General features: G+C 33.1%; 2 protein-coding genes across 6 annotated transcripts in view; one reads left to right on the top strand and one right to left on the bottom strand.

Moving 5' to 3' along the window:
* Nucleotides 1–14311, top strand: part of ARF5 (ADP ribosylation factor 5) — a 540324-nt gene that overhangs the window by 315502 nt on the left and 210511 nt on the right. The gene's annotated exons all lie outside the window — the stretch shown is intronic.
* Nucleotides 1–14311, bottom strand: part of ZNF800 (zinc finger protein 800) — a 35817-nt gene that overhangs the window by 18873 nt on the left and 2633 nt on the right. For both annotated transcript variants that reach the window (XM_050782566.1, XM_050782567.1), the window contains exons 3-4: nt 10246–10341; nt 1676–1819 (exon numbers count right to left, since the gene is read on the bottom strand). In XM_050782566.1, the coding sequence (XP_050638523.1) occupies nt 1676–1819; nt 10246–10341 (240 nt within the window). The remainder of the gene's footprint in view (nt 1–1675; nt 1820–10245; nt 10342–14311) is intronic.

Here is a 14311-nt window from a genome sequence, read left to right as displayed (position 1 = left end):
TAATAGTCTAATCTAATCTATTTGAGCATCTTATGAAAATGAAAGATTTGCAATAAAATACATAAACATAAATGGGATGATGTGTAGAAGTATTTGCTAAACTCAGTCCTATTACACGTCTTCTTAACATGACACAACTTTACTAAAACAAATGATTAAAAACTATACAGATTTATTTAAAAACCGTAGGTAATTTTATTTCCTTGTACAATAATTACACCCTCTATAGGCAATCAACTATCCTATCGTAACAGAGTTGTCTAACACTGGTTAGGGTTCCACGTATTACTACTCTAAAATCTAGCTACAAATTTAGTACCAAATCTGGTATCTATACCAATCAGGAAGTGATTCATTATAGCTCTTCTAATCTATTCATCTGCTTTTTAAGATGAATAAAGTCGTGTCTATAAGAAAAATACTTTCACAGAAGTATTTCTAGAATGAGTATTGCCAAGACAAGTGCACAATAATCTAGCAAATCCATTTATCCATTTCACTCTATAAGTTAACTCTACAACTAAAAAATAAATAACTACCTAAAGACAAACTAATTTTCTACTAGTATTTTAATTTAAAGTTTAGATTTGGAATGAATCTCTACAGACTGCTTTTTAATTTATATCTCAATGAGAGAATAGAAAGATCAAATAGTAGTAGGAAAAATTTCCAGGTAAATATAAAATTTTTATTTAATCAATGCTCTATAATATACTTTAAGCCAGCTTCATTACAATTAAAGCCATACTTATTTGGAGATTGCATTTCATACCGATCCCAAAACGGTTATGTTGAAAAATGCACAGAATCCACAATGCATCTATGGTATCAGACTGACAAAGTAAGTTCTATATTTTGTAAGTCAACAAAGAGTTAAATCCCTAAACAAGAAATAATAAGGTAACCCAATACTGAATTTTTTTAATTTACATTAATTCTTTAAAGAAAAAAAATACCATCAGACATATTGCCAGCTTAATCACACAAAGACAATATACTGCATTCAAAACAAACATTCTATTCCAGAAAGACTTTATATTAGTCTGCTATCTGCCTTTATCACATAAAGTTATACTGGATCTCAAGTTAGCCTGTAACATAATGTAATTTCTGAGAAAATGACTTATATAAATTTTTCTGAGAACAAAACTGATCTTCAAATCAAGACCTAGAAAACACTAGGAAGATTAATGAAGACTTTTTGATGCTCTCCACCATTCCCAAGAAATGAACAAATTTACCTCATTCTTTGTTCTTTATTCCCAACTTTCTCATTTACTTAAGGGAAATCTAAATAAGTGATCAATCACATCTGGTTGCAAGTTGTTAAAGAAAAAAGGAGTAAAAAGAAATATCTATTTATGGCCCATATAAACATTCTAAAACAATATCCAATATTTTAATACAAATAAATATCCTCTTAAATCTAATCTCTTAAATGTCATCTTTAGGAAAACCCAAGTGGAAAGCATTGATATGAAAGTACCTAAGAAACTGAATGTAACATTGAGTCAAGTATTTAATTTTATTCTCCATCTCCACCTAAAAATTATCTGTAACTAGACATCATTATCAAATTATCAGTAACTAGATACCATTTTAATGCAAATGTATAGTTGCAGTATAAGAATACTTAGCTGTAAAATGCATAACTGAATATATGAAAAAAACTTACTGTCATCCATCTGGAGACTTGGTGGGCAGTAGAATTTTTTATGGGTAATTAAATTTGGTAATCCTCTGAAGAGACTGCGGCATAACTTACATTCAAAAATAGTGTCCACATCTTTTAATAAAATATGCTTAAGTTGTTTAGTTCCTGAGAGAAAAAAGAAAAGAAAAACTTAACACAAAAGGTAACTTTAACCTGCACTTTTAAACTGGACTACACTGTTGACAGACCAAAAGTGCAGTTACTCTTTGAAAACAAAATATAGGCATTGCCAATTTCTACCACAGTATATTTAGAACTACGTTATAGACTAAATTCTAAGCAAAACTCTACTATCATTTGGAAATCAGGACAACTAAAATTGATGCTTCGTTCCCACTTCAGCAGCCAATTAATTCTTGATATATCCCAAGGCAGTGGTTCCGACATGAGGTTAATCATTACAATGAGCTGGGAATAAAGATGTGCACAGCCCTCCCCTAGAGGTTCTGATTTAATAGATTTGGAGTAGGGCAGAAAAATTAAATGTTCCCCCATTATTCCCTGGCAAACTTTTTGGCTGGTTCTTTCAAGCTCTTTTCTGTATAAGGAAGTAAGCAAGGAGTTTTTCAATACATTTTCCCCTGATTCCTTAAAGAAAGTCAAAACTGTATGACAGGATTGCCTGTGACTTTTCTTTTTAAATTCAGTTCAAATTACTTCAGGTTCTGGGCCAACATGGGATTATGGCTATTTAACGTGATTCTCTACAGAGTAGAGAATCTTTGTCCATAGTGAGACATAATTTTGAACTTTGCTTACGCCTCTTGACAGCACCATAAATTCATTCAAAGCCTTTCTCCCTTAAAACACCCCAATTACAATTAATTATTGACATAATCACTAGTTTAATGCCTATCTTCTCTATAGATTATACACTCCAAAGCAGCCAAGAATAAGCCTCATTTACAAGTGTAACATATTCAGTTCTTACCATGCTCAAAAACTATTTGTTGAAGAAACGCTATTAATCTACGGAATCTAAGTACTATGAAAGAATATCTTTAGGCAGAGAAAAAATAAATGGCAAAAAGCACCCGATCTTTAAAATAAAAACATCCATCAGAAATAAAATACAAACCAAAGGTCCTTAGTCACTATTTTCCTACAGCTCTTTGCCACAGGTAAGGTGGCAAAACTGATCTGCAGTACTTTACTAATTAATGTACCTTTACTTTCCTCAAATTAAAAATTTTTTTAAATGACAATATATTGACTTGAACAGGAAAAGACCCAAGTACCCTGAAAAATACCCTTAAGACTGTCGAGGTGCAAAGTGTTGTGTCATTTAAGAAGCATTTAACCATTTAATAAGCACTGGGACTACTAAAGAGTATCAACTATCTTAGAAGAATAATTAATATAATAGGGTCTATAAAAGTTAAATAGCTCAGATTCAATCTTTTGCAATCTGTTTACATTTAATCTTTGAAGTGTATTTTATCATTTTGAAAACGATGATAAATCATTTCCCCTACCCCAACATACACACACGGGGTGGGGGAGAGAATTATTGTTGATCCAAGCATTCAAAATTCTACTGCAAAAAAGTTACCAGGTTATCACAACTTTACTAAGTCTTGAGAGATTCCAAATCTGATATTATCTACTTCTGTGACCTTAAAAAGCTTTATAATCTTTGTACTTTGGTTTACTCATGTTGTAAAATAGAACAAACCTAACCAAACCTAAGTTGAAGAATTATTAAAGAAAATATGAACCTAAATCCCAGGGAAATTATATACTTGAGTTTCTACTGGAAAAAATGTATAGAAGAAAATAATTTCTACCATTTCCCAAATCCAAATCTATGTTTACTCCACTAGTCCTTATTACCACAAAATCTGAAAACATAAATTTAAAAAGATTCAGAGAATAGCCTGAGTGTTTTTCTTTACATAAAAGTAAATTCTCATATATATATTTCTGAAGTCCATTTCACATTACAAAATATCCTGGCAACGGACTGCTAATATCTTTAGTTCATAGTTAACTTCATAAGTGAGTGACAAACTATGAGAGGTAGACTGATTTTAGAAAATGCTTTGGCTCAGCCTCTCTAACTGACCTATATATAGTTCTCAGGAAGTGTAGGTGAGTGTAGTAGCAGTGGGAAGAAAACAGGAAACTTTTGTACACTGATTCTAAACTACAAAACCTGCTGGACCCATAAAACAGATTCAGTTCTGCCTTTAAGGATAGTCAAAAAAGATTGAAGAGGAACGCCAAAACATGTGAACTAGGTTTAACTTAAGAATTCAACTTAAGATTTAAATAGGATACATGTACATGGCTGCAGATTTAAAGCATAAAGTAATCAGTCTGTAAACAATATAAGGTTATACATAAAAAATAGTCAAGTGTAAAATATAAGACTACATCCCTAAATCAGACATATCACTTTGCCTACCAGGTTTTCAATCACAGAAAAATAAAGAGGCTATCAGTTTCTTAGCTAGTCCTAATTATACAGTTAGTTATATTCAGTAGGGATTGTATATTTATTCTCAATAAACATCCAAAAAAAAGTGTTTGCCTCTAACCTTAACTAATCAATCTTAATTATCAATCACAAATGCTTCCCCTTACCCCCGCCACCCCCTCTCCACACACACACACACACAGAGAGAGAGAGAGAGGGAGAGGGAGACAAAGTGTGTTATTGTTGATCCAAGCAGTCCAGATTTCTTTCAGGTCCACAGATACACCAAATGTTCCCTTTCCCTCACTTTTCAGGCCTTCACCTATGTTTTATCCTCTCTGACTATAATGTTCTCCCACTTTCCTGATCTGATTCACTTCTAATAATCCTTCAGATCCCAGTATAGATGTCACTTCCTCCAGGAAGCCTTCAATAATCAACTTCTTGTTTTTGTTGTTGTTGTTGTTGTTGTTTGTTAAAAATCCTTCACCTACACTCTCATAGCACACTAGACACCTATACTAGCTTATCCACAATTTTGTAATTAATTACTTTTCCATATCCCCATTAAACTGGAAGATTAGAACAGAGAAGATAACTCTGATGCTCACCATCACCCAGCCCTCAGGATAATGTATGACTGACATTTGCTAAATGAAATACTACAGAGCTCTATGTATAAAAAAACCTTCTCAAAAAATAAGATTTTTTAAATCTACGTTAACTGAGGAGTCAAAAATGAGACTTTAAAACTTTTCTAATTCCACTTACATATTTAACAAATGAGAAAAATAAGGTATGTCTCAGTCCACAAACAGATAATAAAAGTTTTTCCCTTAGCTTCAGTCACCATTTAAGATTTTGTTATTTTTTCCCATGGAGACGGAATGACTTTATTCAAAGTCAGCTACAATTTTCTGATTGCTCTGCTCACTTACAATTGGACACAGCCAACTGTAAGTGCCTCTGTCAATAGCTAAAACTTCCTGTCACCTGAGACAACAGACACGGTCATCTAGACAGCAACATAAAGTTCCTCCACAGCTCTTGATGCTGAGAAACAGACAGCCATGCTGACTTCCTTCTTCTTTTCCTATATTGCTCTCTTTCTTGCCTTAGGGTTTTAAATTATCTTAGAAATCACCACTTACTGCTTACATAGATCAGTACCTTTCAAACATCCAGCCCTCCAAAGGAAAGGCTTTTGATAGCTAAAGATTAATGACTATATATATTCCAGATTTTCACACATAATAGGTGCTCAATAAAAACTACTTAAACTTCATCAAGGGTTTATCTTGTGTTATTCTTTAATAGCAAGTGCACTGCATGTACTGATGAAAATGTTTAAAATATGTTTTCAAAAGGAATCAGTATTCAATTTTACATTAGGTTGGGTGGCAGTCACATTACAATATGACAATATTAATTCTAACTCTTCTATGCTAGACAAAGATAAAGTTTCATTTTCTTAATGCACTGACATTTTGGTCAATGCCCATTTTAAGTGATGACAAGAATGTTTCTTAAATGGAATACTGCTTGCTTACTATTGGCTCAAACATAAATTCAATCTTCTTTAGGATGACCACTTAATTACAATATCATCCAAACACTGCAAGCAAATAAATGTACGTTCCTCATCACAACTCCTGAAGGAAATTTCTTATTGATCATCCTTAACATAAGGATTCAAAGATACAAAGAAAACTTAAGAAATTGAAAGTTTTGTCCTAAAACTATCACCTAGAAGGGTTGGTTAAAATATATATATATGTGTTCATTATACAGCACTGCCACATACCACAATAAACTTATAAGTAGAATAAAATTATCTTATGGCGGCACCTACTTTGGGAATCTTTTAGTTTAATCTAACAAACACTTACTGGGCACATATTAAATACCAGGTTCACTGTTACTCACTGGAAATATGAAAGATACAGTCTTACCCCCGCTGAGAAACTCACAGACCAATATAAACAGCTGTTGTCTTGGGAACATAACACCAGATGACATGCTTTGAATATGAATGTAAGGAAAACCAAATCTACTTTTTTCTTATTAAAAAAAAAAAAAAAACTAGTCCCATTTTTAATTTCCTATAACTGCTATGTAACAACAAAAAAAGAAAAAGCCATCCTAAGTATTGCATTCTCCTATGTACCTCAGAAAAATCATGTCCACCCTACGCTTTGCCTTCAGAATCAGGACTGAAGCATCACCATTCAGTCAGAGATTAAACCAATTGCAATTAAAGTTGTTTTAAGGAGGAAAAAAAAAAGCCTAAGTTAAATGACCAAACCCAAATTTAGAAAGACAATGACAGCAAACATCACATGAAGCTAATTCTCATTTTTCATTACCATACTATTAAAGTTACAATTTATTCCTCCCTGAGTCAAAAAAAGAGTTCCCCGCATGTATTGCTCTAACATATTCTACATGTAGAATCCTTTTTCTACAAATTATACATTTCTCTTCTTACAATATTATATATTTCAAGAATTTAAAAAGAAGATGTCAGCTTCATATTAAAGACCAGTCTTGAACACCATACAAAATTATTATCCTTCTCTTTTCCCCTCATTTTTCTCTGTCTAACCATAGGGGCATTCCATAGTTCCTTTGCCTCTAGCAGACAACTAAGAGATTCTGAAAGAATACTGAACTCAACTAAACCAATTTAATAAACACATAAAAGACATTTAATAGACATGTAAAGGTAGTACACTTTTTATCTGCTATTTAAAATTTTGTTTTGGTTTGGGGAGAGAGGTCAAAGAGGAAGGAAGATAAACTGAAAGTGTTATAGAGAGGAGGGAAATTTGAAGACACCAAATTACAAACATGATCCTAGCAGGACAACACAGCTAAAGCAAGACTACACCAAGGGTAAGGCACAGTCAAGGTAGTACAAGAAACCAGTGGTTCCGAGCAAACAGCAGGCCTCAAGTCAACCAATCATCAGGAATTTCCAAGAGGAAAAACTGCAGCTGCAAAACACACAGGCTTCCTAAAAAATGAGGGATCTATCTATTGACTGATACCAACAATAGTTGACTCTACAGTTAATAAAGCAAAGGTACACAAGAGTATGCAGAGTCAGCTACCATTCGTGTTAAGAAGAAAATGAGGGATATATGTTTGTATATGTACAAAAGGTCTCTGGAAGAAGACACATAAACCATGTAGCAGTGTTGCCTGAGCAAAGGGGAACTGAAGAACAGAATAGTATAGAAACTTATTTTTTCCTCTATACCCTTCTGTACTTTACTATTTAAAATCACAGACATGTATTACTTATTATAAAAAGAAAAACCCATTTAATTTAAATTTGCAAGTTAAGCAGACTAATAAAGGGATACCAGAAGTCCATAAGAATTTGTCATTTCAATCCAAGAAAACAGTTCAAAGCAAAAGCTGAAGTATCAGGCAAACAGGATGAGTTAAAACTGGTCAAGCAGTCAGTATAGCACACATGGAGTGGTGGACATTAAAAATGAGTCAACTCCTTCATAAGACAGAACCTTTTATGAACTTCTAGCTTGCATAGGAATTAATACCTGGTCATAGACAGCCCAGTGTAGGCAGAAGGTGAGACATAAAAGCAGATGATACAGCAGCTGAAGATAACTATCTGAGCTTGAAGATAAAGGTAGATAACCTAACATGTTACTACTGTTCAACCTGATTTATACCCTGTTATGACTTAACTGATTTATACTCTATAGGTTAACAAGAGCAAAAGCATGGACTTCAGGGTTCTATCTTCAAATATCTGTCAAAGATATATAGCACCACCAGGATAGTTCTTTAAATGCAATGTATGTGACCTAATTGTAATGGAAAGAGTCTAGAAATAGATGAGTCATGGTTGAGGTGTACTTGGGTGTAGAGTGGAATAGGAAGAACAGAGCCTCAGAGCTAGAAGGGATCTTTGTCCCCAAGTCATACAGTCTAGATTTCTGTACCATTCTCCCAAGGTTTTAGTATCAACTTAAATGCCTTAGTGCTACAGAAGGGCTACCATAGTACACATTAGATTAACCAGAAATGCAACAGATTACTATCTTGAAGATATTAAAATTACTTAGTTACAGGATACAGTAATTAAGTAAAATAATTTTTTTAATCCAAAATTAGTTTCTTTGTACCACTCAGCATATTTCTAAATCACCTCTAACTTAAACTGTTGTGTACTCAGAAAATTAAAATAATAGTATTTTCAGAATTTGCCTGAATAAAATATAACTCAAAAGGCAAATTTGCTGATATCATTTTAAAAGGAATGCAATTCAAAACATCAACATAAAATGGCTTTGGAATTGCACCATTTCAAATTACCTGTTTCACTGCCTCACTTCTTTAGCTAAGAGAGTAAAAATACGACAAAAAACAGAGAACAGATATGATCACAACACAATAAGAAAATAATTAATTTAATTTTTAAATATCTGCCTTCTAAAAAAGACTCCAAAAATCTTTTTTAATTCTGTACCCCCACAGATTTTGGGTACAGGTTCTTGTCAAAAGACAGTTTTTTAACAAGTCAAAGCACTTATGACTTAACTAATTCTAACTTCTTAATAAAAAAACACTATAATAAACTAACACAGTATAACTTCATTAATTCCAAATTAAGAATTTTTAAAAATAAACCTATAACAAGTAATATTACTAAATATGAAAAGCTATTGCTCTCATTTCCATGGTATGAGAAAGAACCAAAAAAACCCTTTAAAACTCTATTCTAAAAGTAGCTAAAACAAACAGATATACTATTTTTTCTGTTATGCCAGAAATATAAATACTGTCCCTAATAAGTAAAATTCTATTTTAATTGAACTTATCACAACAAAATTTGACCTATAAATTATCTGTTAGTCGAGTGCAATTAATTATCAAAAGTAAAAATCAAACAACAAAAAAATCCCTAAAACAGTTTGTACCACCATCCAATATAAGGATAGGCACTTGGTATACACTCAATACTTCCTAAATTAAATATAGATAAAAGCAATGCCATGAGTACTACAGATGAAAAGTCTAAGAAATGGATCTTTTGGAGAGTCAGAGAAAAAATAAATGTTTTAATTTAGATTCTATTTCTTAGAATCCTAAAGTAAAGCAAATATATGATTCCCCCTTTATAACAATTTAGAAACAAGCATCTCAAAAAATTTCTCATGAATACAAAACAAGTAGTTACATATGAATCATTTTTTCCTTTGAACCTCAGAAATTTTTCATTAAGGTAGTTAAGATTTAAAATAATGACGAGGTATTCTAATCCTCTAAGTGTTCATCAGTCGTATTTATTTGCTTGTTCACATTTGAGTGAATAGTCTGCAATGTCAGAGAAGCCAAATATACAAGGGGTGGCCAAGTGGATTATAGGAATCACAGCAACCTAACATCTTACTGATAACATAGGGGTGCTAACAGTTCCCAATCATTTTACATGTTGTAAGTAACACTTATTTTAAAACACTGGATTGCAATTACACAATTATATTTATTATAAAGCTAATTCTTATTATCAGCTAACGAAAATAAAATCTAAGCAAATGTATCTGAAGATATCAGGGCGGGAATACTGTCTTTCTTCTATCTTGTGCTCTATTAAAGATACCAAAACTCCACAAACTCAAGGGTTAGGGAGAAGAAGGCGAATCACATAAACATAAATAAGGTAATTAATTTAGAACAAGTGACATCTCAGACACTCTAAGTAATCTACTGTACCAAAGCTCATGAACACCCAGAATAATTTACTGCCTTTTGAGAGTTTACACAAAACATGCCACAAGATATCAATGGATCTTTAAGAAGTGCTTTACCAGAAAATATACCACATAATATATTTCTTTAAATCATACTAAACAAATATATTTTTAAAATTAATATACCATATATAGTACTGAAGAATAATCTCTAGATCAAGTCAATATTTATACATCCACTTTTTTAAAATATGAAAATTTTAAATATTCTATAAAGAAAGCCAACATATACATTTTAATGTTTTTTAAAAATTACTTCTAAGGACTTCTAGGTAGTTTTTAACTACTATGTGAAGATTGAAAAATACATCCTAAAACATTCATACCTGATCGAAAGCACTCAATTATTTGCTGAATACCAGATTTGGATGTCTGTAGTGGTTGCTGTAACAAAGGAGGATCTCCAGGTTCCAGGATATAAACTACATGGAAGACAAACACCCACCCCAATCCCCACAAAAAAAGGGTTATTTAAATCATTTACTATTAAAGTAAAACAATGGCTTTCTACAATTACATTAAGGATAATCACACTTGTGCCCGCACACACACACATATATATAATATGTAGATATACATGTAATTAACCATCATCTTTGTAAGGCAAAATGAAACAATGGAGAAAAAAACTAAAACTATTCTCCATTAAAGGCTAAATTAAGGCTACTTAAGGCTAGATATTAGGTTTCAATACAAAGACTTTACTATTTTGGTATTATTTAGTACACATTCTTCATGTTTGCCTTTTTATTCCCCTTGAAGAGGAACCACTACATTTAATCAAAATTCTAAGGCAATGGTGGCCTAGCCACACTTCATAAACCATTCCAAAATCCTTTGGATAATCTGGTATAACTCTGGATATTTATGAGCAAAATGTCAAAAATCACTGCCTAAAGAAATAACTGAACAAGTGCACAATGATGGATGCAGAATAATGTTCACTGTAATGCTCTGCAGCACTGTATATAATTGAGAGAAATTTCAAACAACTTAAAAGTCTCTTAATAGTGACCAGATTAAATAAACTATGAAATGTCCATAGAACAGACTTTTTCATGGCTGTTAGAAAGGATGAGCTAGTTCTATGTGTATTCACAACAAAGCATGGCAATAATTGTTAAGCAACAAACACAGGTTATAGAATATGATCCTATTTACATTAATACATAGGTACATGCAGAAATTTATAAATTTAATATATATTTCTGTATATGTACAAATGCTGTTAGGGTGGATTTTCAGGGATGATGTTTGCTTTCTGCCTCACACTTCAATGCTGCTTCAGAGTCTGGTTTTTAGAAGTATGCATTTTAGAAAGGACACATTTTTACAGTAAGTAAAACTAATCTTTCCATTTTAAAAATTAAAAATTTCATTTTTACATAAAGAGGTTTATATTATCCCTAATTCCCAAGATTCTCAGATTTGTAGTATAGATACATACTAAATTACAGTAATATGAATAAAGGCAAAAGAAAAGGAAAACTGGGTTTCTTCATCAGTTATCAAATAGAGATGGTTGTCATGGAGAAAAACTGACCATTTTAATTATCTCTTTTTTAAATATGCTATAATGTTCTACTCAACTATGACCATCGTAACGCAGGACCATCTGCTTAGGGTGAGGAGAAATGAAGGGTGATTTCAACAGTGTGTGCTACTCTTGCTTCAGGGTTTAGGCTTGGACAGTACTTAGCTTTCTGATAAGGGGGCTAAACTAGCCTACTGTATTATGTATATAGATACAGGCTTAGATTCTCCTTTATGCTTCAAATTTAGTGCTCAGTGTACACAAACAAGAAGAATGATGTTTTGGCACCAACTCATTTCATCAAGCAAATTTTCCCCAATTTTAAGAGACACTTGGCCTGGTGCAGTGGCTCAGGCCTGTAATCCCAGCACTTTGGGAGGCTGAGGCAGGAGGATTAGTTGAGCCCAGCAGTTCAAGACCAGTCTGGCAAAATGGCAAGACCCCATCTCTACAAAAAATACAAAACTTAGCCAGGCATGATGGCTCATGCCTGTACTCCCAGCTACTTGGGAGGCTGAGCTGGGAGGATCACTTGAGCCCGGCAGGCAGAGAGGTTGCAGTGAGCTGTGATCACGCCACTGCACTCCAGCCTGGGCAACACAGCAAAATTGTCTCTAAATTAATTAATTAATTTAGGTGTATTTTAGATTAATTAAGAACATACACACACACACACACACACACACACACTCATTTTGAGAATGTCTGACATTGGCACTAACTGCAGTGATTAAGAACATAAGAATCCAGACCTGGACTGTCTGTGTTTAAATTCTTTTTCTGCCATTTACGAGATACAATTAGGGCAAATTAAACTCTCTGATTTCTCTTTTCTCAGATCTAAAATAGAGATTTTCGAAGTACTTAAATTACAGGGTTGTATAGGGGTTAAATAAGCTAATGCAGGCCAACTGCTTAAAACAGAATCTGGGACATAGTAAGTGCTCAGTAAACATTCTACCATCACTATCATCAACATGTATCCATCAATTGCTTTCCTGACACCAAAAACTAAAAAATCTTTTTTCAAAATCAAAGAGAATTAAACCTCTTAGGAAAACAGAAGTTTGTAAACAGACCAGTATCATATACTTGAATAAACTGATTTCTCCTATTTGTACATTATAGCAACTGGTAACTACTTACAAAAAAGAAATAACTACAAAAAAGAGGGTGAAAACCCACACAACTGTAAAAAACTAAATGCTTCAAAGTCTCCCTCTATCAGTTATAAGAATTCTGGAATTGGAGAATGAAAAAACCGAAATAAATAAGGGATGGATACTGGGAAAAACAGACTCTTTAGAGCTCCTTCATTTACAAATGTGTTCCAGAAAACCTTCTATATAAATACACCAACTTCCACTTCCACATGACAGCACCTCATTTTAAAGCTAAAGCAAAATATTCTTACCTATCACCCTCAGAACACTGCTACCACCAGAACACATATACATCCTGAGATAAGATTCAAAATAAGCCCGGGATTAGCTTAGCTGTGCCTGGACACAACCACTTGGTATACACATCTGTGTAGCTCCCACTCTAAAGAAACAATTCTTCCTTCACTTGAAAACATACTCTCAACTCTAGAAAACTTTATTATATTAATACTTTATAAAATTGCTTCTTACATATCCTATCATCCTCCCAATATCAGACCCACCCAGGTTACATGATCATTTAGGGAAAAAAAAAAAAAAACTTTCTCTAACCAAAAAACCCAAATCCTCAGAACATCTTTCCTTACACTCTTCCAAAAACACACTTCCCAGAATATAACACTGACTTTTGTAAGAGTCTCTCCTCCCTTAAAACAAGGCCCTTAAAACATTCTTCTACTTACGATGTGTGGGACTTGCTTACAAATACTAGGGGAAGAGAGAGTAGGTGGAAGGTAGAGAGAGTGGTTGGGGGAAGAGGGGAGGAAAGAACATAGAAGAAAAGAGATTGTCCATGTAACAACAACTGATGGAGTTGTGTGATGTTACATCAAGTTCCTCATATCATCTAGTTTTGAAGGTTTGGAAATTTCTATTAATAAAATCTTAAAACATAACTAAGAAAATACATACACCGTCAGGGTTATAGTGCCACCCTTCACTATAAATTGACCTATCTCTTCAAGGCAGAATGGCCTCATCAGGAATATACCGATCTCCTCTGGAGACTCACCCAGTATTCATAATCCAAATGTGGACAGATTTTTATTAAACATTATGTCATCTTCCCTCCATCTGTGGACATGCTCTTTTAAAAGCTATCACACTACAACATATTTCTTTCAGTCCTGGAAATATCCTACCCACACAGCATATACCTTCCCCTAAAATAATGACAGTGAACTACCCTATAAGTTAACAAACTTCTAGCCTTCCATTCAATGAAATTCTCAGAAAGTTTGATTCAAGCTAAGAAGGCAAGGAAACAGTAACTACTGTTGACGTGATAAGTCTGAAAATTAACCTGCATGGAAAAAGTTTCTATTAAAAGATGATGAAAATTTTAAACTAATACAATTTTATCCGAGTTTCTGCTAGTTGGAGAGAAAAAAAAAAAAAACAAGCAAAAACATTTCAATACACATTAAAAAGTTCAAGTCTAGAAAACATCTTTAAAAAAGACATTAAAGTCTTCAGAAAACTTCCATTACCAGAACATACTAAAAAAGGTATAATCACAAATTAGCTTCTTTGTTTACTTCTTTATGTCTATCTCTTCCCACTCAAACATTTTATTAAAAAAGGACCTTATCTGTCTGGTTCACCACTGATATCCCCATTGCCTTCGACAGTGCCTGGCTCTCAATAGGTGTTCAATAACAATTTGTTAAAGAAATGAATGATCAAATAAATTTC

This window comes from Macaca thibetana, chromosome 3, assembly GCF_024542745.1.
Source record: "Macaca thibetana thibetana isolate TM-01 chromosome 3, ASM2454274v1, whole genome shotgun sequence".
NCBI classification, from domain to species: Eukaryota; Metazoa; Chordata; class Mammalia; order Primates; family Cercopithecidae; genus Macaca; species Macaca thibetana.
This window is presented reverse-complemented; position numbering and strand designations above follow the sequence as displayed.